This window comes from Vespa mandarinia, chromosome 1, assembly GCF_050613455.1.
Source record: "Vespa mandarinia isolate Hongniang chromosome 1, ASM5061345v1, whole genome shotgun sequence".
In the NCBI taxonomy this organism is placed as follows: domain Eukaryota; kingdom Metazoa; phylum Arthropoda; class Insecta; order Hymenoptera; family Vespidae; genus Vespa; species Vespa mandarinia.
Genome location: NC_140810.1, coordinates 8,326,650 through 8,352,881, shown reverse-complemented (window position 1 = coordinate 8,352,881; position 26,232 = coordinate 8,326,650). Strand labels below are relative to the sequence as shown.

Below are 26,232 nucleotides of genomic sequence, written 5' to 3'. Positions count from 1 at the left end.
TCTTTCCTTCCTTCCTTCCTTCCTTCCTGCCTTCCTTCCACTTATATTCTCTCTTACGATTCTCGTACGTTCTCTAGACGATTCCCCTTTCCTCTTTACCTTTATACTCACTCCCCTTGCGACTTCCTTCGACTACTCTTCGTTGTCGTCGTCGTCCTCATCGTCCTCTTCCTCCTCCTTCTCTTTCACCATCTTTCCTCCCTTTTCGCGACTCCACCGCAAAATCGGCAGGATTCCTTAATCCTAGAATATGTATATCCGAAGCGTACAAATATATCTCATTAAGCAACGCGATATACTTATTGTCTTCGATGAATTCTCTCGAAAGTTTATTACGTTAGATCGTATTCCTTAAAAAAAAAAGTAACAGATAAAAACAGAAAAGAAAAAAAAAGAAATATCAAAATAATGCCAACCTTTCCGCGTTAACAATAAAAAGAAATTAACATTATGGCAAGCATTTCGTAAAATTTACTTCAATAAATCGTTCCGTTATCATTTATCGTTATCACAGCATCATAAGTTCGATCGTCGTCGTTAGTTTAGCTCATGTACGGCTTGAGGATCTTCGTCTCGAGGACGTTTCATTAATAGATGTATAATACCGCAGCATATGCGCGGTTATTAACGGCAGATTTGTGCACCATTGTGCCTCGTAAATTTTCTCGCAATTTCCTTCGGAGAAGTTGACTTTGCGACGAATGAAAAGGGAAGGAGGAGAAGAAAAAAAGAAGGAGAGGTAGCTCGAATAAGAGCCCGATTAATGCATCCGCCAAGTAAATCCATAGAATGATGCACTATCTGCGGTAACTTAGGCCTCCTACGCATAGCTGCCCTCGGAAGCGCGGATCCGAAACGACAGTGATGATAATGATGATGATGACGATGACCGGCCAAAAACAAACCAACCGGCCGACCGACCGACCGACCGCGACCAACCGACCGCAACCGACCGCTTGGTCATCTTTTATTTTCTTTTTCATTTCTTCCGTAGAGTCGCGTACTTCTCTCCTCCTACCTTTTTTTCTGAAGTTATGTTATATTCCATTGTGCGTACAAGCTATTGTTATTATGATTTGTATGACGGTTAACTCGTTAGCTGTCCTAGTCTTCCACGATTAGCCTTTGAGCAGCGATTCAAGATGCTTTCATAGTACCACAGAATGTTCCACTCGACTTAAAGTTGCAGTACTCTATTTGTCGACGCAATACTTATAAACGAACAAAAATAGTAGCTTCGTTCAATTTTAGTCGAACAGATTCGATTTGTTCGATACGGTTCGTTTCATGATTAACGGTAAAAAAAAGAAACAAAGAAAGACCGGTATCTCTTCCTCTTCTTTTTCTTCTTCTTCGAGAAGATGGCTAATTAAAAAATAAACAAAAACGCAAAGGCATTAACAAAGTGACCGAGTTCGACGATTAAAGCGTCCAATCCGTTTCGTCGAGGCTGTCAACGCGCCGCTTCCTGCCATTTGTCAACCAACTTTATGGGTTTTATATGCACAGTCAAGTACGGCTACGAGCGTTCGCGCGAGAAAACGGTATTCGCGCGTCGCTGCGTTCATTAATTTTCGCGGACGAGGCCCGGTAGCCACATGACTCCAGTAAGTTCATTAAAAACGGTATGCGTTGCCTCTACTACGAGACTTATTCCGTTAACCCTTAGAACAAATAATACTTAGAACAAATAAAGGATTAGGTTCATGTTTATATTCAACTAAACAAAATTTTTTTTTCATCCAAACATTTTCAATATATTTCTAAAAATCGGACGAGAGGAAAAAAGTAAACTTTTCCCAATGGCATGAAACAGATTTTGATGGAGCTGATGATATTCTGACGGTGTCGGTAAAGTAACGATCCCGTGATGCTCCGAGTTTATTATGAAGACAGCGTTGATGTGCCAAAGGAGTTAAGGGCTTGGCCTAAACTTACGGCTTACTCCGACTCTCTCTCTCTCTCTCTCTCTGCTTCCCTCTGCTTCTCTCTCTCCTTCTCTCTCTCTCTCTCTCTCTCTCTCTCTCTCTCTCTCTCTCTCTCTCTCTCCATCTATCTATCTATCTATCTATCTCTTTCTTACTTACTCCCTTGCGAGGTCTTTGCACCGCCAAGTTTGCTTTATAAATATCATCGGAGAACGAGTGGGCTTGCTAGAGAAGCTGCGTCGTTATGGATCCAGAAGCGATCTTCTCCTTCTTCTTCTTCTTCCTTTTTGACAAACTTGAAAAGATCTTCGATAAAGTACGAAGATTCAAAATTGCCTTGTCATTTATTTATATTTATTATTAGAATCAACAATATCTTCATTAGAATCTCGTTAACGAAAATATAATGAGAATCGTTGAAATACGATTGGAACGTTTTCTCCTAGCGATTATTCCGTAATTTGATTGTAACGTTGTTGAGTCTTTCGCCATCTTGCCTGCTTTTTCTCGATGTTCGAATCCAATTCGATCGTAGGAAAGTCCGTTTTGACCGCACCAAAGCCGCTTTTGTTTGGATTGTTTGATATAGCTATCTGGAAAAGAAAAGCAAGGAGAAGAAGATTGTAATTAAAAAAAAAGAAAAGAAAAAAGGGGAAAAAAGATAAATTGGTAGACAAAAGAATGACGATAAAGTCGAAAATCCGAGTCGAAGCGAAAGAGAAAAGGAGGATTGGTAAAGAGCAATGGGGGTAATCTCGTTGGAGAGGATGTTGGAAGGCGCTAATACGTGCCGGCTGTAAAATAGAATGAAGCTCGGCCCGAGATATCTATGCAAATCCTTTCCTACTTGGATGAGACGTGCTTCGTCGGTCTTGATAAACTGTCTGGCCAAGTCTGCACGATCAAAGTATTCGTCCGGCTGCATTTTCGGCCATCTGTCGCGACCGAATGCAAATCGTATCCAACCTTCCGCGAATTTGACTCGGTAAATTTTTAGTATCACTACTTTCCTCGAATCTCATCCTCGCACAGGTTTCGTCCTTAATCTTACCTATTTGAGACCCGGCCGAGACTCGAAACGATGAAGCGCTTTATCGGCACGACGGAGAGTTACGAGCTTGAAGTTTTAAATAGATTTCCCGCCTCCGGCGGGATTTATGCTAATTCGAATTAGACAATGGTTCTTTTATTTTCAGACAGTCACGCTTCCGCGGATCATCCTCCGAGCCAGGACGAATCTTATATCTCAAAGTTTGAAGAATTCAACTTTGGAAGAATCGGGTCTTTTAAAAATCATAGATTAAAAGAGAGAGAGAGAGAGAGAGAGAGAGAGAGAGAGAGAGAGAGAGAGAGAAAGAGAGAGAGAGAGAAAGACAGAGAGAGAGAGAGAGAGAGAGAAAGACAGAGAGAGAGAGAGAGAGAGAGAGAGACAGAGGGAGAGAGAGAGAAAAACAGAGAGAGAGAGAGAGAGAGAGAGAGAGAGAGAGAAACAGAGAGAGAGAGAGAGAGAGAGAGAGAGAGAGAGAGAGAGAGAAAAAGGTTCGTATCTCTTTCGGCAAGGATTCTTATCGTCGAGAGGGAACCGCTTCCAGATTTTAACCAGCTCTACGGTGGAACCCGGGTACATTTTCTCTTCAGTCAGTATTTGGGCCAAGTGTTCTCCCTCGTCTGGGCTGTAAATGAGGCCCTATTCCACCGGCGCCGTCACTTGACTTACTTGGCTAAAAGGAAAGAGAAAAAGAAACGCCTAGTAGAGAAGAGCGCATCGTGGAAAATGAGAGAAATTATGGGTGGTACGCCTGCTCCTCCTCCATCTCTAGCAGCAGCCACCAAAAAAAGCTCAGTCGAGAAAGATTTCAAGTACGTCGAGCACGTCACTCGTACAATGCCCTAGGATTAGAATTTTCTAACCGAGTAATTCGTTATTTCGTTGGTAAATGTAGCAGCTTTTTTCATTCCTCGGTCAATCCTTTAAACGTCGTCGAAAAGTGAGATACCCCAAAGACCAAAACTTTGCTATTTCGTCCGCAAACTCGTTCGCATCTCGGTAAGTAATTGTATGAATAGTTAATTAAAAATGTTAGCTTCGTTAGATTAAGATAAAGATTCGGGGAATGGTAGAGAGTGATTTAAAAAAAATTTCATTTCGGAGAATGAGGTACCCTGCCAGTTTTAAACCGACAAAAACTCTCTCAACCGTATTTGGGACAAGTACTGTACCCGTCTGGCTTGAAAATGAGGCCCTGTCTACTGCTGCCGCCATCACTTGACTTACTTGGATAAAAGAGAAAAAAGGGACGGAAATAGCAAAACGGAGGTAGGCGAAATGGAAAAGAAGGGAAGTGGAAAGGAACGACGGCGAATGAACTCGTCGCTTTGATCGAGAATACGAGGGAGTTGAAAGAAGAAGTTAACTGCGACTGTTCTCAAGAAAATCGTCATTGCAAAAAATTAACGCATCCAATTTATTCGTCCAACCGTGTTAGAGAGAACGAGAATTTAGCGAAAGAGGGAAGAGAGAGAGAGAGAGAGAGAGAGAGAGAGAGAGAGAGAGAGAGAGAGAGAGAGAGAGAGGGAGAGAAAACAGTCAATGCGGAAAATCACTTGTTCCTTGGCAGATAGCTTCGTGTCAAGGAACGGCATAGAGTAGACCGACGTCGACACTGAGGCCAAAACCGCCAACGACAACTCGACGACGATGATACATCCATCTGGATCGTCTAGACCACTTATATGCTATAACATATCATTGTCGCGGCCGCTCGTTATAATCTATGCCGTGACACAGTCGGCGCTCGGTCGAATCACGATGAGAAAACGGACCAGACTCGTTCTATTTGAGACGAGACGAGTTTCCTGCGAAAACATAATCCATGTTTCGAATAGAATTACGTTGAAACTTTAATCTACTCTTCGCTCGTCTAAAAAGCTGACGAAGGAGATTAAAATATAGGAGACTAAAATTTTCCGTCTCGGTGAAGGTATAACGCTAACGAGATATATCCTAGCTTATATATTTATACGGATCGACCGAGAATAAGAGAGTTTGCCGATTTTATATAATAAAAATGTACATATGATATATCTCTCTCTTGAACAAACGACTTGATCCATCGTGAGACAATAATGTTTTCTTTTGGAACGAAAGAATACCGAGAACGTCTGGGTTACGTCAATCGATCGATAATGCAAGAATTGGAAGAGAACGACTAGGTAGAATATCAAGAGAGAAGGATAGAAAGAGACGACGAAACCGTTGTCGTTTCAAACTTTCATACGAAACGGCGACCGATGTTAACCGTCTGGGAGCGAAACTATTCTCGTTCCTTCCAGGTGTCGCGACCCAGATCTCTACGATCTTACCGCAAAATAAGTTTTATCCGAGTAAGCTTTGAAAGTTCCATCTTCTAGGAAAATAGGCAAATAGGGCAAAACGTTTCGATGGGAGACAATACATCGTGACGATTACCGATTAACGCCCGCCAACCGGCAGTCGCCAGCTACGAACACGTCGCGACGTCTACACACTCGACATCTACTTCACTATCATCGTTTAACTTTGGACGAGCACTCTTGATGCGTGCGCGTATTCGAATGCGTACGCTCATCATTCGTCGCCTCCGTCAATTCATCGTTCTATCTATTTATCATGTCGACCTTGATGAAGTTCTTCCTTCCTTTTTATACTTTCTTTAAATGTTAAAAACTTAACGTCGAACATTTGTCGAACTTTTTACAAAACTTATCGAGAAAAAGAGGGAGAAAAAAGATCAGATGTCTCTTTTTAATTAAAGTTTGCTATTCGGAAATATAGGAAATGTCTAAAACCGAAAAGAACACGAACGCAAAAGTGTGGTCGGTCATCTTTGATGCAGGACGTGCGGAAAAGGAAATTCCTGGATCGAGAAAGCAGACTCTCCCATTCTCTCTCTCTCTCTCTCTCTCTTTCTCTCTTTCTCTCTCTCTCTCTCTCTCTCTCTCTCTCTCTCTCTCTCTCTCGCTCAGTTTCATTTGTTCTCCGATAGACATTGGGACTTGGACAGACAAAACGGTGCCGGCAGACGTACAATAACATATTGGGAATTCGCAGGTTCTTCTTCCGGAGGAAGAGGAGGAGGAGGAGAAGGAGCAGGAGGACGGTGGTAGTGTGCCAGACGGTCTGTGCCAGTTCGAAAGTTTGTCCCGGTTTGCCCGTCTGGCATTACCGGAGATGGGGATGTAGGAGGTGGTAGTACGTGAACACCGCTACTGCGGTCGTAGTAGTCGTTGTCGTCGCACCTTGACAGGTTGAATGTGGGCTTCCATGCGCGGAGACAGCATATTGGGTTCGAAACTTTGCTCGTTTACAACGCCGCCGGTGTGTCCGCCGTCGCCTCCGGTCGCTACCAAGAGCCGTCGTAGCTTTCTGAAATAAACGTCACAGACTTCTCTTTGCTTCTACTCTGTCTCTCTCTCTCTTTCTCTCGGCATTTCCAACGGCAACTCCAATTCTACGTTCTGTTTTTATCCCTTACGTCGTGTCTCACCTCTTCAGGACAGGCTTTCACCCTATGAATTCACCCAAAAAGTTCGATTCTCTGAACGGAACCTCCCTGATGTTTTTCGAAACGAGGCAAAATAATAACCGTTATCTATTCATGTGAAAAAAATTCATTCTGTAGAGAATTGGAAGGTTGGAGGGAGATACGAAGGGAAGAGCCAAGGCAATAGACAAAGCTACTATCGAGAGATCCTCACGAGATTAACGCGAACGAAAGGCGAGACTGAAATCTATTTCGGAGAGAAGGAGAAAAGGGATCTTCTGCTCGCTTAGTCCCTTGTCGTCGTGTTTGCAGAGAATTAATTAGTGTTTAGCTGTCTATAGAGTGTAGAGTCCGTAGACTGAACTAGACATACACATAGCTAGAATGCGGCGAGATCGTCTGCGCGCAGACGAGGCTTTCCAAGAGAGAATAGACAGGGAACATGCGGCATGGAAGATCGAGTAAAGGGAGAGAGTACAAGGGAATACAGAGAGACAGAGAGACAGAGAGAGAGAGAGAGAGAGAGAGAGAGAGAGAGAGAGAGAGAGAGAGAGAGGGAGAGAGAGAGAGAATATATATGAGAGAGATGAAGATAGACAGGTACAGGAGGCATAGACGTATCGGAGACGTCAGGGGAGCGGTCCATATACTTCCTGAGGAGAGCACGCGTGTTACCACCATGTTCGTGCGATAATCCTGTGATGGATGTCCCTAGATGCTCGTCGGTGAAGCCTCGAGCGTCCTGCGCGCGCTAACGTCGATCCACTCGCGTCGCATTAATGTGTGTACGTTTGCGTGCGTGTTTACCCAGACGGAAGCCGTCTGGCGGTGATAGGCCAACCTAGATGACGTATTGTACTTGCCGTGTCTATTCGTTCGTTGCCGCTTCATCGGAATAGCTAAAACTCGAGAATCCGTGCGTCAGTCCGAGCGGAAACCTCTTGCGGCCGCGTCATAACGTATCATAGAGATCGAAGAGGATTCGGACGATACGAAAAATCTGCGCAACGATAGAATGCTCTCTACTACAGGAAATCATCGAATTGACTTGACCGCATGATATTTCTCTCTCTTACTCTTTCTCTTTCTCTCTCTCTCTCTCTCTCTCTCTCTCTCTCTCTCTCTCTCTCTCTTACTCTTTCTTTCTCTTTCTCTCTTTCTCTCTCTCTCTCTCTCCCTCTCTCTCTCTCTCTCTCTCTCTCTCTCTTTTGTCATTTTTCGTCCTGTTGCATCCTCTTTACTTGCCTTGTTAAGATTTACTTCTACGAGCTTAAAACGAACTGAACTAACTAACTCAATTTTTGAAAAATTCTTTCATTATCAAAAAGTCGGACTTAAAACCTAATCTTCAGACTTTAAAGATTATCAAATTCATTCCTTTTGACCGTTATATTCTAAATTCTAGAATCCACATAAGTGGATGGTCAGGGATTCTAATGAGCCAATCAAAGAAATAAAAGATTCTCTTCCAGAAAAAGCGAAGAAGATAGGGTTAACGCATATTTGATTATCTATATATCGGCGGATCGTTTAATTAATTTGGCCTGTCTCGACGTACGTTCGACCACATTCGGTGCGTCATGTACTGCTGGCGCGTTGTAATTAATAGATCTCTCTCTCTCTCTCTCTCTCTCTCTCTCTCTCTCTCTCTCTCTCTCTCTCTCTCTCTCTCTCTCTCTCTCTCGTATTAACCTCACTACCCATCCTATTCCCTCTCTCATTGTACATATTTGTGTGTCCGGGCGATTGTTCGCGCAACGTGCGCTATGCGGATCGTGTACGCACATCTCGTCTAGACCGATCGACCGGCTTGCTCCTACTCCTGGATCGTATATTCCTAGTTAGCTAACGTTATGTGTAGCCGATGGTACACGTACATGGCGGCGGACGAACATACGATCATACAAACATACGAACAGACGAACGAACGAACGAGCAGACGGACGGATGGACGGACAGATAGACGGACGTTAAACCGAGACGCGGTTATGCGTGCACGTGTGCACTTACCCTCTTGTGTGCATAACATTATGTGTCCGCGTTCTGTCTGACCATCTCTAACCACCGAACCTATGTATCACAACATCACCATTAATTTTCTTCCACCTCTTTGTCCCTACAATTGAAGGAATAAAGATACTTTTTTGTTTTGTCGACTTTTTATGCATTAATCTCGGTATTAAACGATAAGGAAGATTAAACACATTTTTACCGTGACGTTATTTATTGCTATTAGTATCTCTAAGAGGAAATAATCTATATGGAAAATTGATCCAGTGAAATCTGGTTATAATCAAGCTAATCTAACGAATCTACCCCTAACATGTTCTTTAATAAATGTTAATATGTTTGACATGTCTCTTTCTCTATTTCTCTGTTTTTCCGTTTCTCCTTCTCTCTCTCCCTTTTTCTTTCTCTCTCTCTCTCTCCCTGCCTCTCTCCCTCCCTCCCTTTGTCTTCGAAGAAAAAGATTGAAATAAGGATAACGAAAGGGAAAGAAATGACACGGTAATCTTGTATCCACGTTTAATCAGTGAATCATCGTCTAGATGTTAGAGACGCTTGTGTTGGATTTATTTGTGACTGTGGATTCCCACCTGTTGCCTCCCGCACCCCTTTCGAATAGCTTGACTAGGACGACCTCTCCCTCCTTCCCTTTCTCTCTCTCTCTCGCTCTCTCTCTCTCTCTCTTACTCTCTTACTCTCTTCCTCCTTCTTCATTAAATACCAATATTTTACATTCTTTACTTCCATATATCTATCAAAAAAATCAAATTACTCTATCCTAGACTAAAATGACCTTCGAAAAATACGATAAATGGAATTTATCGATCGATCTTATGTATATAAATGTAATCTTTTAATGAAAATAAAATATCATTCGCGTATAATCTTTTATAAAAGTTTTTAAATGACCATCTCACTTTTTCGTGAGACCGTCGCAAGCATAGCGATTTTTAAAAGAAGACAATGGCTCGGTCTCAGATGAGGAAAGAGAAACGAAGAGATGCTAGAGAGAAAGGTGGAAAAGAAATAGATCTTCCTCTAGTATCCTTGCGTATTCGTAACTATATTCTAGGTCCTTTTCTCTCTTTCTCTCTCTCTCTCTCTCTCTCTCTCTCTCTCTCTCTCTCTCTCTTACGGCATTATATAATATCGAGACGACCTTGCATTTCGTCGTACCGCCCGCGGCAGGGCTTTCCAGGGATGCATAGTCTTTGACTTCCGTCGCGTCCTTCAAACCTTTCCTCTTTTCTGCCCTTCCGGGACTCTTTTCTCTTTTTCCTCTTCTCCCTTTTTCTTTATTTCTTTCTTCCTTTCTTGCTCTCGCCAAAAAAAGGGAAGAACAGTCTCCAATGGAAGGTGAGAAGGACTGAAGAAGAAGGTAATGCTGGATATGCCAGCAACAGGTACGGCCAAGAAATAAAGTCGCCTTGTCAAGATCAGACTTTTCTCCTCCTTCTCTATTCCTTCTTTTTTTTTCATTTTTACTAATTCTTACTCTTTTATTATCGTTTTTCCTTTCATACATACGCTTATCAAATCGTAACGTCATTAATTTCATTTCCATATATCCGCAATAATTTCACAATATTTCCAAAGAACGTAACGTCCAAAGAAAAAAAGAAAGAAAAAAATGACTTCTATTCATATTATATCTTCTATATTAAATTAAAGAATTTCTAATGATTTTATTGAACGAGGAAAAAATTGAAAATATACGATTTCTAATCAGAAATGATCTTTTATATAAAGTTGAAAGAAGAAATCATTGTTGCTAAATGATTAGTTTTAAATATAAAAAGAAAAAGAAACAATCTTTCAAAAGACAAAATCCTTCTTTTAAAACAAGGATTACCTATTTCAGAGATAGAGAAAAAAGAAAAAAACAAATTTTATGAAAGCACTAAGGAACGGATTCATTGTTTTCGTTGAAATACTTTAGATTATTTACAGCGTCATTAATCAAGCACCTCTTCCAAGACTCAAGCTGTAAAATGTCGAAGCAATATAGAAGTAGATGTAAATCGTAAAAAAGGGTGCTATCGAAGATAGAAACGATGCTTTCAACGTCCTATCGGATACTGCACGTGAATGTCCATAAAATGAAATTGTGTAGTGAACGAATGCAGTCTCAGAATCGACTATACCATTCGTTGCAAAGAATTCATTCTAATTCAAATACGGTTTAGGCAATAAAATATTTTTAAAGTATTTAATATTTTAAGAATATTTTTGATATCGTCTTTTAAAGTTGTTCGATATTTAATATTTAATTATATATTCGTACATCGAAAATACTAGTCCATGTAATAATATATATATACTAGTACATACAATAATAAATAAATAAATAAAATAAACTTTTTTTTTATTGAATTGGATCTATCGTGTATTTTTTATTAAATTTAATTCATATTAAATTTAATAAAAAAGGACATGAATTTAGCTAATCCAATGACATTTAAAATAATCGAACAAACGATTAAAGAAGTTTTCGTATTCTAATAGAATTTCGTTTTCTTCATAGTAGCGTTCGCTAAGGTAAACTATAAAAAAATTTGTTGTTTGATCGAAGCACTCAAATAAATGAACCCGTCAAGGAGATATCGACGAAAGCGTTGCCCTTTTCCGTAAGGGCGATCTCTTCTCCCTTTTCACGATTTTATACTTTATCACGTCCTCGCGGTTTACTAGCAATCGTTATTCCTCGGCTTTACAATGTTCGCTTTACGGTTTTCCCGTTGGAAAAACGAATCCTTCCCAAGGATATCTTCACCTCTGTCTGTTTCCAGAATTTCTTCCTACATTTTCCGTTTACGATGTAGGTCAGAATCGTGCGAAATGCACTTGCGAGTTCGTTTTCATTGTTCACGATAAAGGAAGTATAGCTATTTACTTAGGAAAGAATGTAAAAACCGATGTAAAAGAAAATGGTTCTTCATCTAATTTGCTATTAAAAAGGAAAAAGAGAAGAAGAACATGAAAAAAAGAAAAAAAAGTTACGATTAAAGTCGTTCTTGCAAAAAAAAGAAAAAAAAAACAAAAGAAGAATTAAAATAAAAACTTATTCGACCGATTAAATTTCTATTCCTTCTTTCGTCGTTCCTTCTTTATTCTTATTTATTTTTTTTTTTTCTTTTTTCATTCATTCTAAAGTACAACACACCTCGTCAAATTCTCGATGATCTCGCGAGTGAACGATGAAAAAGAAAAGAATGCGACGACGAGGCGACAAGCTAAAAATACATTCTCTCATTTATATGCCCGACCTACTGTGTTGTACATCTTCGATCGTCTTAAGGACCCGCCAAGTTTTACGAGCAAATAAGAGGACAAAAAAGGGGAGGAAAAGAGTAAAAGAGAAAGAGGTAGAGAAAGAGAGAAAGAGATAGAGAAAGAGAGATAAAGATATAAAGAAAGAGACGACCGGTACTTCCAATAGTCGTCTCTCGCAATGGTAAAAGTTTTGGTACGTTGTTAAAAAAAGAAAAAAGAAAAAAAACGGATCGGAGTAACCTTCAAGATACGAAGAAAAAAGAAATGAAGAAGAACAACAAAATTAGGTTCGCGATCACGAAGTGTAAAAAAGAAGAGAGAGAGAGAGAGAGAGAGAGAGAGAGAGAGAGAGAGAGAGAGAGAGAGAGAGAGAGAGAGAGAGAGAGAGAGAGAGAGAGAGGGAGAGAGGGAGAGAGAGAGAGAGAAGAAATCCTTTAATCCACGTTTGTCCCATCGAGCAGCCAGCTAAATTCTGGAGACGAAGAGCAAGCGAGCGAATGAGAGAGAAGGAGAGAGAGAGAGAGAGAGAGAGAGAGAGAGAGAGAGAGAGAGAGAGAGAAATGGTCGGGGTGCAATAGAGCATACGATGCGTCTAGACAAAATAATGATTTGGATTTCAATACATTTGCATTCATTTCCACAGAGTCCCTCTCAACACTGCCGTTCGTCCCTTCGATATCAGGCACTCGCTTTCTCTTCCTCTCTCTCTCTCTCTTTCTCTCTCTCTCTCTCTCTCACTCTCTATAAAGAGTGGTGTGTATGTGGGATAATTCTCTTCCCTCTTCTACTCTCTCTTTCCTACACCTATTCTATACATTTCACAGGAGTTACGCTCGTTATCATACGAATGCTCTGCTCGTGCCGTCTGAACTCGTTTTGCTGCCTTCGTCATCATTGTCGTTGTCGTCGTCGATATTGTAGTCATCCTAGTCGGACGAAGAAGAAAAAGAGAGAGAAAGAGAGAGAACAAATATATAAACCAAATTGAATCTGATTTACAAAAATAAAGAGGGAATATGACCGAACGAGTTGATCTTTGTCTTGAAAAAATAAATCGTGTTTGAATTGTAGATGTTGCATCGTTAACTTTCTACGATTAACGAGCGAGCTTATTAAAGTTGTGTGTTTTTTATTTCCACTCACTGACCTATATTCTATCTATTGCGTTCCATAGAGATAAAAGTACAATTTTTTAGTATTCCCTATTAAATAAAAAAAAAATGTTGATAGTACCATTTATCTTTTCTATCTTTCGATTTACGCTTTTTTATTTTCTCTTACGCTTCATTCATATTATAAATCTCTCCATTTTATAAATAAATTTATTTAAAAAATAAAAGTACTCACCGGTTCGGTTCTACCATCACCATCCTTTCCTAGAGAACGACCTTCGCACCATCCCATTTTAGATAGTAATTTAAATCCTCGGTTATCTTTCGCTATCGATCTGTAAGATAAATATGCGAATAAGGATTATATTAATATATACTTTGATGTAACATTTAATCGTCACTCACGTGTCGATTGAACTTTGTTCTGTCTTGGCATGATGATTTGAAGAACCAACACACTGTCTACGAGCTTGAGCTCTATCCCGATAACCACTTGCTAATTGACTGGCGGAAGCAACGTTATCTTTTTCTACACCAAATTTTGTTTTTAACCTTCTCAATTCTTTTTTATGAAGATTTCTTTTCGAGAATACATTCTCTTCTGTGTTTACATTGTGTTGAACCAACCCTGGTTCACAATGACCGCAAGTTTCATTTCCGTTATGTATATGACATAACAATTTTGTACCGCCCACTTGAATGATCGAACCATGTATTATCTCGTACGATTCGGACTCTTGTTTAGCTACAGATAATCTTTTTCCATTTAAATATGTACCATTTCTTGAGCCTGAATCTACTATCCAATAAGAATTCGTTGTCTCGTTATAAAGAAATCGTGCGTGATGCTGAAATCGTTATCGTTTGTTAAATATTATATAATCGATAATCACTATCTGATATGACGTCAAAGATACCACTTAAAATCTCGCTTATTACGTACCTTACTGACATTTATATCTGGTATTATAACAGAATGATCTCCTTCTTTACCCATTGAACCACCTGTGTATGCTACAAGGAAAAGTGAACCAACTTTTAACTTTGGAAGGTTTGTTTCTTTGACTATTATTCTCATACATGGTGGATATGTTTTTGCTATATCTGAAACAAAAATAAATTTGCATTTTTTTAATTATACTAAATATATATTAATAATTTTTGAGAACAAAATTAATATTATTTGTAACTAAGTAAATATATTTAGATATAATATGAAATCTGATAAAATAAAAATACAAAAATTAATCTTTGAACTTTGTTCCTCCTCATTCTCAGTCTCACTATTTATGGACGATTCTGGTGTAACGTTATAAGAGCTCTGTTCGCTATCACTGTCCGAGCATTCACCCTCTTCGGGCTCATCTTCTTTTAAGCTCTCTCCATCTTGTGCGAGTTTGCGTTTTTTCACCGTATCCTACAAAAGAGATATATGTGCATATTAAAAGCATAAGATAATTACCTAGGGCATGACGTCTGTATCTTTCAATTTTATATTTGTAAGTCCACATATTAACTCATTTATCTCATCCAAAACCTGAAATCAAATAAAAGTCAGATATATACAATAGGCTCTACCTTCTACATTTTTATAATTTTTAATGTTTTGTATTTTTATATCCCTATCGTTATTCTTAAATTTTTTATTACCTTGTTTGCCTTTTCGCCATCTGATTTTTCTTCCTTTTTGGTTTCTTGGGAATGTGCAATATTGTTGACAACTGCGTGTGCATGGCTGTGGAACTTATATGTTTTACTGCCTTCGTCATAATAATAATACGTTCCATTGTTTCCATCATAATAAAGTCCTTGTTTCTATAAAATATATTTATTATATTGTTTTTAATGTAATTTATAATTAATAACTTTATATAAAAAATAATAACTTACAGCGTCATAATAATATCCTGTATTATAATCATAATATAATCCTGATGTTTCCTCATATACGAAACCAGTTTGTAATAATGCAGATTCTGATACTTGCTTTACTTGTTCGATTAAACTATTTGATTTTTTATTGTTACTTAGATCCCAATTTTGTGTTAAATATTTGTTTTCATATTCTAAAGGATCTGTTTGAGTACCATATTCTACGAAACTTTTATTCCTCATTTGATTTTTCTATAAAAATAATATCGATAGAAGAAAACTAATGGAAGAGATTAGTTTTAGATATAATTGTATTATGAATACCTGTTCTTGTAATTTATTACGTAATTTTTTTATCTTTTTACTCTGCCACTTAATATGCTCACGCATTTTACGTATCAGTTGTAATACATGAGGTAAAGATTGCAATTCTTCATCTAGATCTTCTCCAAAATCTGATTTAACTTCTCCTTCGTCACTTTCACTTTGTGTACAATGCTCTGTCATTTTTTTGTTTTATTCACTGAAATAAGAAACAGATACATAAACAAAGTTTTGTAGAATTATAATTACACAGTATATAAATAATATTTATTTCGTAATAAAAGAAATATTAAGAAAATTTACACAAACCCGCATAAAATTAAATAGAATTATTACAATAAAATTTTTCAGAATCAAACGCAATTAAATCATTTATTTAACCTGGTTAATAACGAATCTGAACAAATCTTAAAGGCACATACGCAGTGACATCTAGAAACAGCTTTGTTAACACCCCTGATTCAACATGGCTGCTCCCAGGCCAACGGAAGTCTTCAAAATGACATTTGTTTGTTGAAATGCAAGAAAACGCGTTAAGATTTCGTTAGTTCACGCAGTTAAATTATTATCGATATTCACAAAAATTGAATTGACATTTCGTTTTACATATTCGTATTCTAATATAAAGACTCACACACGGTTTTTCCTATTCGTTTTGCGAATGTTCCCTAACACTACTTGGCAGATGCAAGTATTGTGCAGTGTTTTGTTATTAAAATATTATTTAAAACTGTATCTTTGTTGCGTCTTCAGGACATGAGACAATGATGCCACTAAAGGATAACCAGGATCTTGCATGCTTTCTGGTCACCAAACATTCATGGAAAGGGAAGTAAGTCTATGTACTTTGTTTTGTTAGATTAATTTTTTATTACCTTGAAAAGATTATTTTTTCATTATTCATTCTTTTAGTAAAATTATACGTTACTATATAAAAATGATTCTCTAATGACAAAATTTTATTAACACATGTACTTTATATAAACCATTATCTTTAGATAAGAAAGATAGTAAAACTCTCTTACAATGTTAACTATATTATAAATATTCAGATATATTTAAATAATATGCAATATAATAATATTTATTTGATAAAACTATAAAATTTATATCTCTGAAAGTTTAAAATTTTTTATTTGGAAATACATAAATATAGATTCTATGAAATGTATTATAGGTACAAACGTATTTTTTCCATTGGATCCATGGGTATTACGACATATAATCCTGGGACCTTAGAGGTTACTAATAAATGGGATTACTCTGAATTTATTAGTATACAACCTACAAATAAGCATCAGTTGGGTTCCTGTGAATTCAGCATAACTATGCGGAAAGAACGTAAAGTTGATACAATGAAATTTAGTTCAGAACATAGAGCACATTTGTTAACAGAAGCACTCAAATATAGAAATCAGTTTGCAGAGAAATCAAAAGAAATTTTGGTGAGTCATCAGTTATATACGTGTTCTCCTATATTGAAATTCTGTATTAAATTTCAATGGCACATCTGTTATCATGTTAGCCATATGGTCATGATACACCTATGCATGGGATAGTATTATGTTCTATCTGTTCTTTATCATTAACACATACATAAGTGTATATATATACACACGCATCTGGGTGTCTTTTTACATGATATTTTTTTGCATAATTCACATATATATATTTTTTGCATAATGATTTTCTGTACATATTTTATTCAAAGGTTTTATTTATTTTTTCACAATTGCAGAAGCTTACATTAATTAGTTTACAGAAAATGTCATGAAAATCATACGTATTTAATAAAAGAAAAAAATATTTCTATTCATTTTTCTCAGCAGATTAATTTTCTTTTTACGCGTTTATTAAACAAAATGTTTTTAATAAATGTACTTCTATATTTTAATTGATTTTTTGTATAATTTGCATTAATTTAACACAAGTTCTATATTTTTTGTGAATCAATTTTTACATGATTTTTTTATATGACTTTTTTGCATAATATAATTTCATCATATAAAAAGAGATCCAAGTTTATATATATATATATATATATATATATATATATATATATATAAACTTGGATCTCTTTTTATATGATATATATATATATATTTTATATGATATATATATATATATATAAAATTTCTTTTATGAAGTAATTTTTAGAAACATATGTTGCTTGTTGTTATATTAGCGTATAATATGTTTTATATAGCAAAACAAAAGATTTTTAAATTACATACTATAATAAATAAATATTACAATTGAGTATTATTAATCTTATTAGATAGTAAGATATCTTCCTTATTTATAGAAATATCATGCTGTTAAATGCCATTGGTCTGATACAACATTACCAATAGTATTGGAAGTAACTCCATATAGTCTTGATCAGCTGGATCCTACAACGAACATGCTACTTTCCAGTTATTGTTATAAGGACTTTGAAGGCATCGCTACGATGAAAGACTATCGTAATGGATTTGTGATTGTTTGTGGTGGATTTGGACGTTTACATCTTTTTGCATCTTCTCAGATAGAGGAAATAAAAAAGAAACTATTGGAGTCAGCAATAAATAATCTAGGAATCAATATAAAAGTTTTAAAAGAACCAATAAAATTTAAAGATTTTCTTGCACAAAGATTAGGCAAATTCAGTAGTGATGAACATATAACAAGCGGATCAGAATTTACTGTTCATAAAATTTCACCTAGATATAAAGAACCACAAAAAAGAACACTTTGCCTTTCTGATACTTGCTTATTGGAAAGGGATCCACAAACATATAATATTTGTACTCTTAGACCACTATCAGATATTTTTGCTCTTATTCGTGATAATAAAAATCCACAATTATTTACGATACAATATTTAAATGGACAAATAAGAAGTTACACTGCAACAGACAGAGATTCCCTGTTAGCTTCATTACTTGATGGTGTAAGAGCATCTGGAAATAGAGATGCTCATGTAAGAATGCACCCAATTGCAAGGGGAAAAAGATTAGGACCTCTTAATTTATCTGTTGATGAAGAAGTAGAAATATCCCATGTTAAATTTTTACAACAACCACCAGGAGGACGTACTTTTGCAGAAATTTTGGAAAGGTTTAATGCTAATATACCGTATAGTGGTCTCAATTATTCAATAACTCAAGATGTAAGAGAAAATTCATATTGATAATTATAATTAAGATATCTCTCAGTAAACAGTTTGTTTTAATATTTTAAAAACTAACAATATAGGCCTACAGTACATTGAAGCGGTTACAATTGATCAAGACGGAAATATCTCGGGATCTATACTTGACATGAGTACTAAATATTTCGTAATAAGAAACAGCTATTACTTGAAACATAAATATCTCTATGACATCATTAAAACGATTCAACTGAGGTATTTCTGTCTGATATCATACGTAGAAAACATGCAAACTGAGATTTTTTCCCTTTGTTCAGGACGGTACACCGCTTGAATGGACTGTACCAAGCTTACAGCTTCAACTGTACAGTGTGATGAATAACTACTTACAGGGACTTTTTACTGAGAATAAAGAGAAAATTATACTTGCTGCCTTAAGCACCTTAGTAAATAAAGAGCTAGAAGGGAATGATGAGATCGAAGCACAGTTTCATGCTATACGAAGATTAGTAGCAAGTAAAGTTGGATTCACTGCATTCACCTCTTTTGCTGGATTTAGAGAAGCTATTGGTACTAGAGTTGTAAAAGCATTAAAGAGAGAAGATTGTGGTGTTACACAGGCTGCTATAGATTGTATATGTGCGCTTATGCAACCAATGCATGATGATTGTGACCTAAGGCAAGAACAATTAAACAAAAGCAGTCTTCTTAGTAGTAACAAATTTTTAGAAAGTTTACTTGAAATGTGGATTAATCATATTGTAAGTATTTCAATATATATATCTTTTCTAGTCTTGAAATACAAAGAAGGACTTCAAGTATATACTTTGAACATTTCAGAATCATGGCACTGGTGCTTTAGTAGTTTCTGCCATGCTTGATCTATTAACTTTTGCATTATGTGTACCATATAGTGAAACTACAGATGGAAAACATTTTGACAACCTTTTAGAGATGGTTGCAGCAAGGGGTAGATCTCTTTTCAAATTATTTCAACATCCGTCACTGGCTATTGTTAAAGGAGCTGGTTTGATAATGAGAGCAATTATAGAAGAAGGTGCACCTGAAGTAGCTGCAAAAATGCAAGAACTAGCTCTTGCTGAAGGAGCTTTACCAAGGCATCTTTTATATAGCCTCTTTACTATCGGCAATGATAGTAGACTTCTGACACACAGACAACTATGCAGACATTTAGTAGGATTATGGGTGACAGGACATCCTACAGCTATGGGATTATTAAAACGAATTATGGTAAAAATATCATTTTTTTATAGATAAAGAGATTACAAACTTTTATATTTACTTACATGTATCTATATTGTTCACAAAACTTATATTATCTTCTATAGCCCGTTGGTTTACTAAATTATTTAGACTCCGATGAAAAAGTTCCTGATTCATTTCTCGAAGAAGAAAAATTAAATAATCGTGATAATTTGAAAATAGCAATAGACCATGCATCGAAAAATAAAAAAAGTCCACAGTGGATTATGATCGAACGTCAAGTGCGATTAGTAGAGAAGCATGTGGAACATGCTCTTCAACACTGGGGTGCACGCATTGGTATAGAAAGACAAGAAAAAATCAAAGAACGTCCAATAGTTTTAAGAAAACGCAGAGAAAGAATTAAGTCTGAAGCAAATTGGAAATTGTTTTATTATAAATTCAATCAAGATCATTCGTTACCTAATTTAATATGGAACCATAAAACAAGAGAGGAATTAAGAACTGCTCTCGATCATGAAATACGTGCATTTACCTCGGATAAAGAATTAGCAGGTGGAACCTTAATTGCATGGAATTACAGAGAATTCGAAGTGCAATATCAGTGCCTATCAGATGAAGTCAAAATTGGAGATTATTACTTGAGGCTGCTACTAGAAAGAGATAGCCCAGAGAGTCCAATTCGAAAATCGTAAGTAAATAAATATACGATAGTATGTAAATATATTTAAAATGTAAGATTATATGATAATAAAATTTTAACTCTTTTTTTTTTCATATAGGTATGAATTTTTTAATGACTTATACCATAGATTCTTGTTAACAACAAAAGTCGAAATGAAGTGCCTTTGCTTGCAAGCAATGACTATAGTGTATGGACGATATTACGAAGATATTGGACCATTCTCAGACACAAAATATATAGTAGGAATGTTGGATCGGTGCACCGATAGAATGGAGCGTGATCGATTAGTTATGTTCATAAAGAAACTCATTCAACACAGAAGAAACGTTAAAGAGATAATGGATCAGAATGGTGTACGAGCGCTTGTAGATCTTTTAACATTAGCACATTTACATACTTCTCGTGCTGTGGTACCCACGCAAACTAATGTCATAGAAGCAGGTCCACAACAAGAGAGGATGATGGAAAAAGAATGGTATTATAACGATGGCGATACGCGTAAGGGTCCCATAAGTCTAAAGGATCTGAAAGATTTATATACGACAAGTAAGATAACTTATAAAACAAAGGTTTGGGCACAAGGATTGGATGGATGGAGGATGATATCTCAAGTACCACAATTGAAATGGACTTTAGTTGCAAGAGGAATTCCAGTAATCAATGAAAGTGAATTAGCAACTTTGATTTTAAATATCTTAATTAAAATGTGCGAATACTTTCCAAGTAGAGATGCGGACGATGCTGTGATTAGGCCATTACCACGTGTTAAACGTCTCTTGTCGGACCTTCAATGTTTACCACATATTGTACAACTCTTATTAACCTTCGATCCCGTATTGGTCGAAAGAGTCGCTACATTATTATGTGAAATAATGCGTGACAATGCAGATGTCTCAAAAATTTATCTCACTGGTGTTTTTTACTTCATATTGATGTACACTGGTTCCAATGTTCTACCTATAGCAAGATTTTTACAATTGACACACACCAAACAGGCTTTTAGAAGCGATGACGTATGTATAATGTTCCAATAATATTATTTTCATGATTAATTTTTTAAATATTATAAATGTACATTGTAATTATATCTTCAGAACATATCTTCTGACATTATGCAACGAAGCATTCTTGGTCAACTTTTACCCGATGCCATGGTGAGCTATTTAGAAAATCATGGTGCAGAGAAATTTGCACAAATATTTCTAGGTGATTTTGATACTCCGGAAGCAATTTGGAATGCTGAAATGAGAAGAATGCTTATTGAAAAAATAGCCGCACATATTGCCGATTTTACCCCGAAATTAAGAAGTCATACTATGGCCAAATATCAATACATTGCTATACCTGCTGTGAGGTATCCACAATTGGAAAATGAATTATTTTGTCAAATATTTTATCTTCGACATTTGTGCGATACTGTCAAATTTCCGCAATGGCCTATACCTGAACCTGTAAGTCGAGGTTACAGATCTTTTTATGTTATATTGTGATACTTATATTATTTATTACTACTGATATACAGGTGCAATTATTAAAAGACGTATTGAATGCATGGAAAAAAGAGGTAGAAAAGAAACCACCTTTAATGACAGTTGATGAGGCTTACAAAGTATTAGGTTTGCCTGTTGGAGAACAACACAATGAAGCAAATGTTAGAAAATCATATTACAAATTAGCTCAAATGTATCACCCTGATAAAAACCCTCAAGGCAGAGTAAGTACTAAGTTAGCATTAATAAGTATAGCTTTTAAAACAATTAACATCATACGATATATAATATATATATTTTTCACTTTAGGATAAATTTGAGGCAGTTAATCAAGCATATGAATTTTTATGTAGTCGCAGTTGTTGGACTACCGATGGTCCGAATCCTGATAATATAGTACTTATTTTGAGAACACAAAGTATTCTTTTTCATAGATATACAGAAGAACTTAGGCCATATAAATATGCCGGTTATCCTCAGTTAATTAAGACGATCAAATTAGAATCGGATGATGAACGTTTATTTTCAAAATCTGCACCATTGTTGGCTGCTGCTAGTGAACTTGCATATCATACGGTTCATTGTTCTGCTTTAAACGCGGAAGAATTACGAAGAGAAGATGGTTTAGAGGTTTTACTTCGTGCCTATACTCGATGTGTTTCGGTTTTGAACAAATCAAGTAAACCTAACGATATCGCGGTACAAGTATGTATGCATATTACCAAATGTTTCGCTGTTGCTGGATCATTTAGTGGATGCAGAGATAAAATTATAGAGTTACCACAATTGGTTAAAGATTTGTGCAGAATATTACATTTCAGAGTAAGTACTTTGATAAATTTAATATTTAATATTTTGTAACATTTATTATGAGACAGCTTGTACACAGTTTTAATATAGTCGAATTTAATTATTATAAAATATGATCTAACATTAAATCGAATATTTTTAACAGCATTTGACAAAATTATGTTCGGTTGCTACCGAATGTGTTTCATCGCTTGCTACAGATAGCATTCTACAAATGGAATTATTTAAATCTGATGCTTTGTGGCATCTGTTGCTGTTTATGTTTAATTACGATTATACATTAGAAGAAGGTGGCGTCGAAAGAACTCAAGATGAGAATAGACAAGAAGTTGCTAATAATTTGGCAAAATTGGCTGTTAAAGCTTGTGCCAGATTGGGTGGTTATATGACAGGAGAAAACAAAACACCTAATAATCCTGTCACAGTGAATGCTTTAGAAAAACTTTTAACGCCTTATCTTGCTCGTCAGCTTAGCAAAGATAAACCTGAAGAAATATTAAAGACATTAAATTCTAATTGTTCAAACCCATATTTGATTTGGGATAATGGAACTAGAGCAGAGTTAAACGAATATCTAGAAGCTAAGCGATTAGAAAGATTGAATGGTAACGAAAATTTTGAACATGATTTCAGTAATTTCAAATATAGTGCTCATGCTGGAGAATTAATTATTGGTGAAATATTTGTTAAAGTATATAATGAACAACCAGTTTTTCCTATAGAGGTAAAATTATTAATATTATTTTTTTATTATAAGTTTTTATTATAAATTTTCTTATATTCTTTCTCATTCTTCTTATTTTTTCTGTATTCTTCTTATTATAAGTTTTTAATATTTTTCAGGATCCAAAAAGTTTTACAATAAATTTGCTTGAATTTCTGTCCAAATCATCGGATTGTTTAGCTTCTCTTGGAAATGTTACTTTAGGCAAAGAATATAAAGAAAAGTTGGAACACGTTGTAATGGCTTTGGAAGCATTAAGAAATGTAATTAAAAATAATCCTGGAATAGAATTACAGTGTATGGGTCATTTCAAGTTATTATTTGGATTAGTTAATTGTAACAATTGCAAATTAGTGCAAAAAAGTGCGCTTGAGGTAATCAGTAATGTAACTAAAAATCAAGAATGTGTCAGTGATATTGCAGCAAACGAAGTGATAGTACATTTACTATTATGCTTGCATAGTCTAAAAGAGTATCAACTTCTTGCATTAGAAACTTTATATGCACTGATGAGTTCAACTAAAATCGTAAAAGATGCACTGGCTAAAGGTCAGTGTAAATATATTGAAAAAATATTCTAAAATAAATGAAAATAATTCTTTGATAATTAATATTCTTAGGAGCTGTTGTTTATGTCCTTGATTTATTCTGCAATTCAAGTAACACTCAGGTACGAGAAACAGCGGCTGAATTGCTCGCCAAAATGTCTTCAGATAAACTGGCTGGACCAAGGGTAAAATTAGATCTATCTAAATTTTTACCCAGATTATTTAGTGAGGCAATTCGTGATTCACCTAAACAATGTGTACACATGTTTGAAACAAAACACGAAAATCCGGAATTAATTTGGGATGATGAATCTAAAGGACGAGTTTCAAGAATTATTGCTGAATTGAAAGATGAGTATGTTCTATATAATTTAATTAATAGTGATCATTGAAAATACTATATATTGTTTTATATTATAATAATTTTTTGTACAGATATTTCGCATTGCAAAGACGAAATCCTAGTGTGATAATGAAGTTACCAGAGACTCAAAATAATATTGATATCGCTACAAATGAACCTGTAGTAGGCGGCGTATACCTCAGATTATTTATAGCTAGTCCTGCATGGGCTCTTAGAAAGCCTAAGGAATTTTTAAGTGAACTTATGGACACTATTCTAACACTTATGTCTAAGGAAAAGACTGACGTAAGAGTTACAAAATAATTAGCTGAAAATATCAAGTCACTTTATCTTATATATGAGCTGGTGATTGTGAAAGTGGTCTAAGTCATTTGAAATATTAAGAAACATTTTGTCACGCGCTATTCTTAAAATTTTTAAATTACATAAAAGAATTATTTTTGTCAAGGATAAATATACTTACTTTTATTGTTTATTTATTACAGAAAACTAATTTTTAAATAATTCAAACTAAAATGTCAAAGTATTTCAAAACGAAAAATATATGACAGATCACTTTCGTAATCACCAGATCATATATGAATGTGTTTATAATAATATATTTTTTCAGCCGGAGATGTTAGAGCTTACAACACAAGCTTTGGTGTGTTTATTACAAGTGCAACCAATATTAGCAGATCAAGTACCATCGTTAGGCCATATACCACGACTATGTAGACAAATGGCAATGCAGAACAACCAACCTTCCGTATATAAAACAGCAATATTAATATTACACCAATTAGCTACCAGCGAGGTGAATTAATTTGATATTATAATATAATGATTCTAATTAAAAATTACCGTATTATTATATTTCTTTTCTCTTCGATTTTTTAGATTTGTATATCATCTATTTGTCAAACAGAATGTATAAGTCCATTAAAACATGCTATGCAATCCAGACGGGATATGATAGCAATAGCATGCGAAACTTTAAATAGATTATTTTCAACGAATGAAGATAGACTTATTAAACAGGTACGTTATATCGTGAAGCATAGATATTAATAATATACTTTGTAATTAAATAAAAAAATTAAAATAGAGTATATGTTTGGATTTTATTTAGGCACTGGAAGCTGAAATGGTGCCATATCTCTTAAATATATTGGAAGGTCGGCTAGATGTTATCGATAATCCTGCTACAACAAAAGCGCAAATAGTGAAAGCTTTAAAAGCAATGACGAAAAGTTTACTTTTAGGTGAAAAAGTCAATGCTATATTAGAAAAATCTAGTGTCTGGGCAGAATATAAAGATCAACGACATGATTTATTTATATCCAACACAACCAACTCAGGCTATTTAACAGGTAAGATAAGATTTTGAAATTGGTATTTATATTTAAATATAAATATAAATATCGCGAATGGAAAAATATATATTTTCGATTATTCACTAGCTGGAACACCAGTATCTGCTGGTTATCTAACGGCAGGGCCCAGTACGACACTTACCACAGGTCCACCACCAGTTGACAAGGAAGATAGTTTAATTAGAAACGATAGCATCTGATATAGGTAGCATCGAAAGTCGTACAAAAGGCAGTGAAATTGTCAATGATAAAATTCCTGTCGGTCTATCTTACTGATATAGAGAGACTACATTGTCTGTGATTTTTGGCTCTTTAAAGAAAGGAATATATTAATTGAATAATATTCAGTTAAAGTTACTTTTCTTATTGTTACTATTTTATAAGAACACGTCATGTCTTTCTTCTATAAGATTTAAAAGTAATGTCTTATTATAATTTACATAGTTATTTTGTAAATCATTTGTTTTTTAAATCAAACTTAACCAATCTATATATAAAAATTCGTTCGTTATCAAACGTTTCCCCGAAATAATTTTCATATCGTACTTGATAATCATATAATATGATTTATGTTTATTATAAGCAAATGTATACTTATTAACGATCACAATATGATCTTGTATAAAATATTCATTAATAGTATTTCTCAGATAATTGCATACCTATAACTGGAAATATTATTGATGAATGAAATTGCAAATATGTATGAAAAAACTTTGGCCTGTCCATTCTTTGAAATTATCACTATGCATTTTTAATTATTCGCAGTAAAATCAAAATAAAAAAAGTAATAATAAAAAATTAAAAAAAAAAAGAAAAAAAACATAATCATTTGTAATACAACAATTTCCTCTGTGATA

At 35.3% G+C, this 26,232-nt stretch overlaps 2 protein-coding genes across 10 annotated transcripts; one reads left to right on the top strand and one right to left on the bottom strand.

Annotated features, from left to right (window-relative positions):
* Positions 1-1,751: 1,751 nt before the first annotated feature.
* LOC118450942 (angiogenic factor with G patch and FHA domains 1) lies at positions 1,752-15,457 on the bottom strand. 6 transcript variants are annotated; one of them, XM_085659455.1, is made up of 10 exons: positions 15,349-15,457; positions 15,040-15,238; positions 14,734-14,967; positions 14,494-14,658; positions 14,083-14,260; positions 13,787-13,947; positions 13,249-13,691; positions 13,079-13,178; positions 6,207-6,333; positions 1,752-2,521 (listed from the first exon to the last, which is right to left on the bottom strand). In XM_085659455.1, the coding sequence occupies exons 2-10, from the start codon at positions 15,220-15,222 to the stop codon at positions 2,310-2,312; spliced, it is 1,803 nt and encodes a 600-aa protein (XP_085515581.1). In that variant the 5' UTR covers positions 15,223-15,238; positions 15,349-15,457; the 3' UTR covers positions 1,752-2,309. The 6 variants fall into 6 exon arrangements, with proteins under 6 accessions (XP_085515581.1, XP_085515587.1, XP_085515583.1 ...); XM_085659461.1 differs by having other exon boundaries at positions 14,128-14,260; XM_085659457.1 differs by having other exon boundaries at positions 15,421-15,439.
* On the top strand, positions 13,819-26,219 carry Rme-8 (receptor mediated endocytosis 8). Of its 4 annotated transcripts, none has more exons than XM_035886955.2 (19): positions 13,819-13,894; positions 15,793-15,871; positions 16,217-16,484; positions 17,345-18,190; positions 18,490-18,933; positions 19,013-19,423; positions 19,522-20,087; positions 20,179-21,094; positions 21,176-21,532; positions 21,604-21,795; positions 21,881-22,393; positions 22,527-23,105; positions 23,225-23,654; positions 23,726-24,008; positions 24,089-24,302; positions 24,628-24,813; positions 24,897-25,037; positions 25,129-25,369; positions 25,460-26,219. In XM_035886955.2, exons 1-19 carry the CDS (start codon positions 13,855-13,857, stop codon positions 25,570-25,572), a joined length of 6,819 nt encoding a protein of 2,272 aa, XP_035742848.2. In that variant the 5' UTR covers positions 13,819-13,854; the 3' UTR covers positions 25,573-26,219. The 4 variants fall into 4 exon arrangements, with proteins under 4 accessions (XP_035742848.2, XP_035742851.2, XP_035742849.2 ...); XM_035886958.2 differs by having other exon boundaries at positions 13,820-13,894; positions 18,565-18,933; XM_035886956.2 differs by lacking the exon at positions 13,819-13,894 and adding an exon at positions 15,442-15,582.
* Positions 26,220-26,232: the final 13 nt, after the last annotated feature.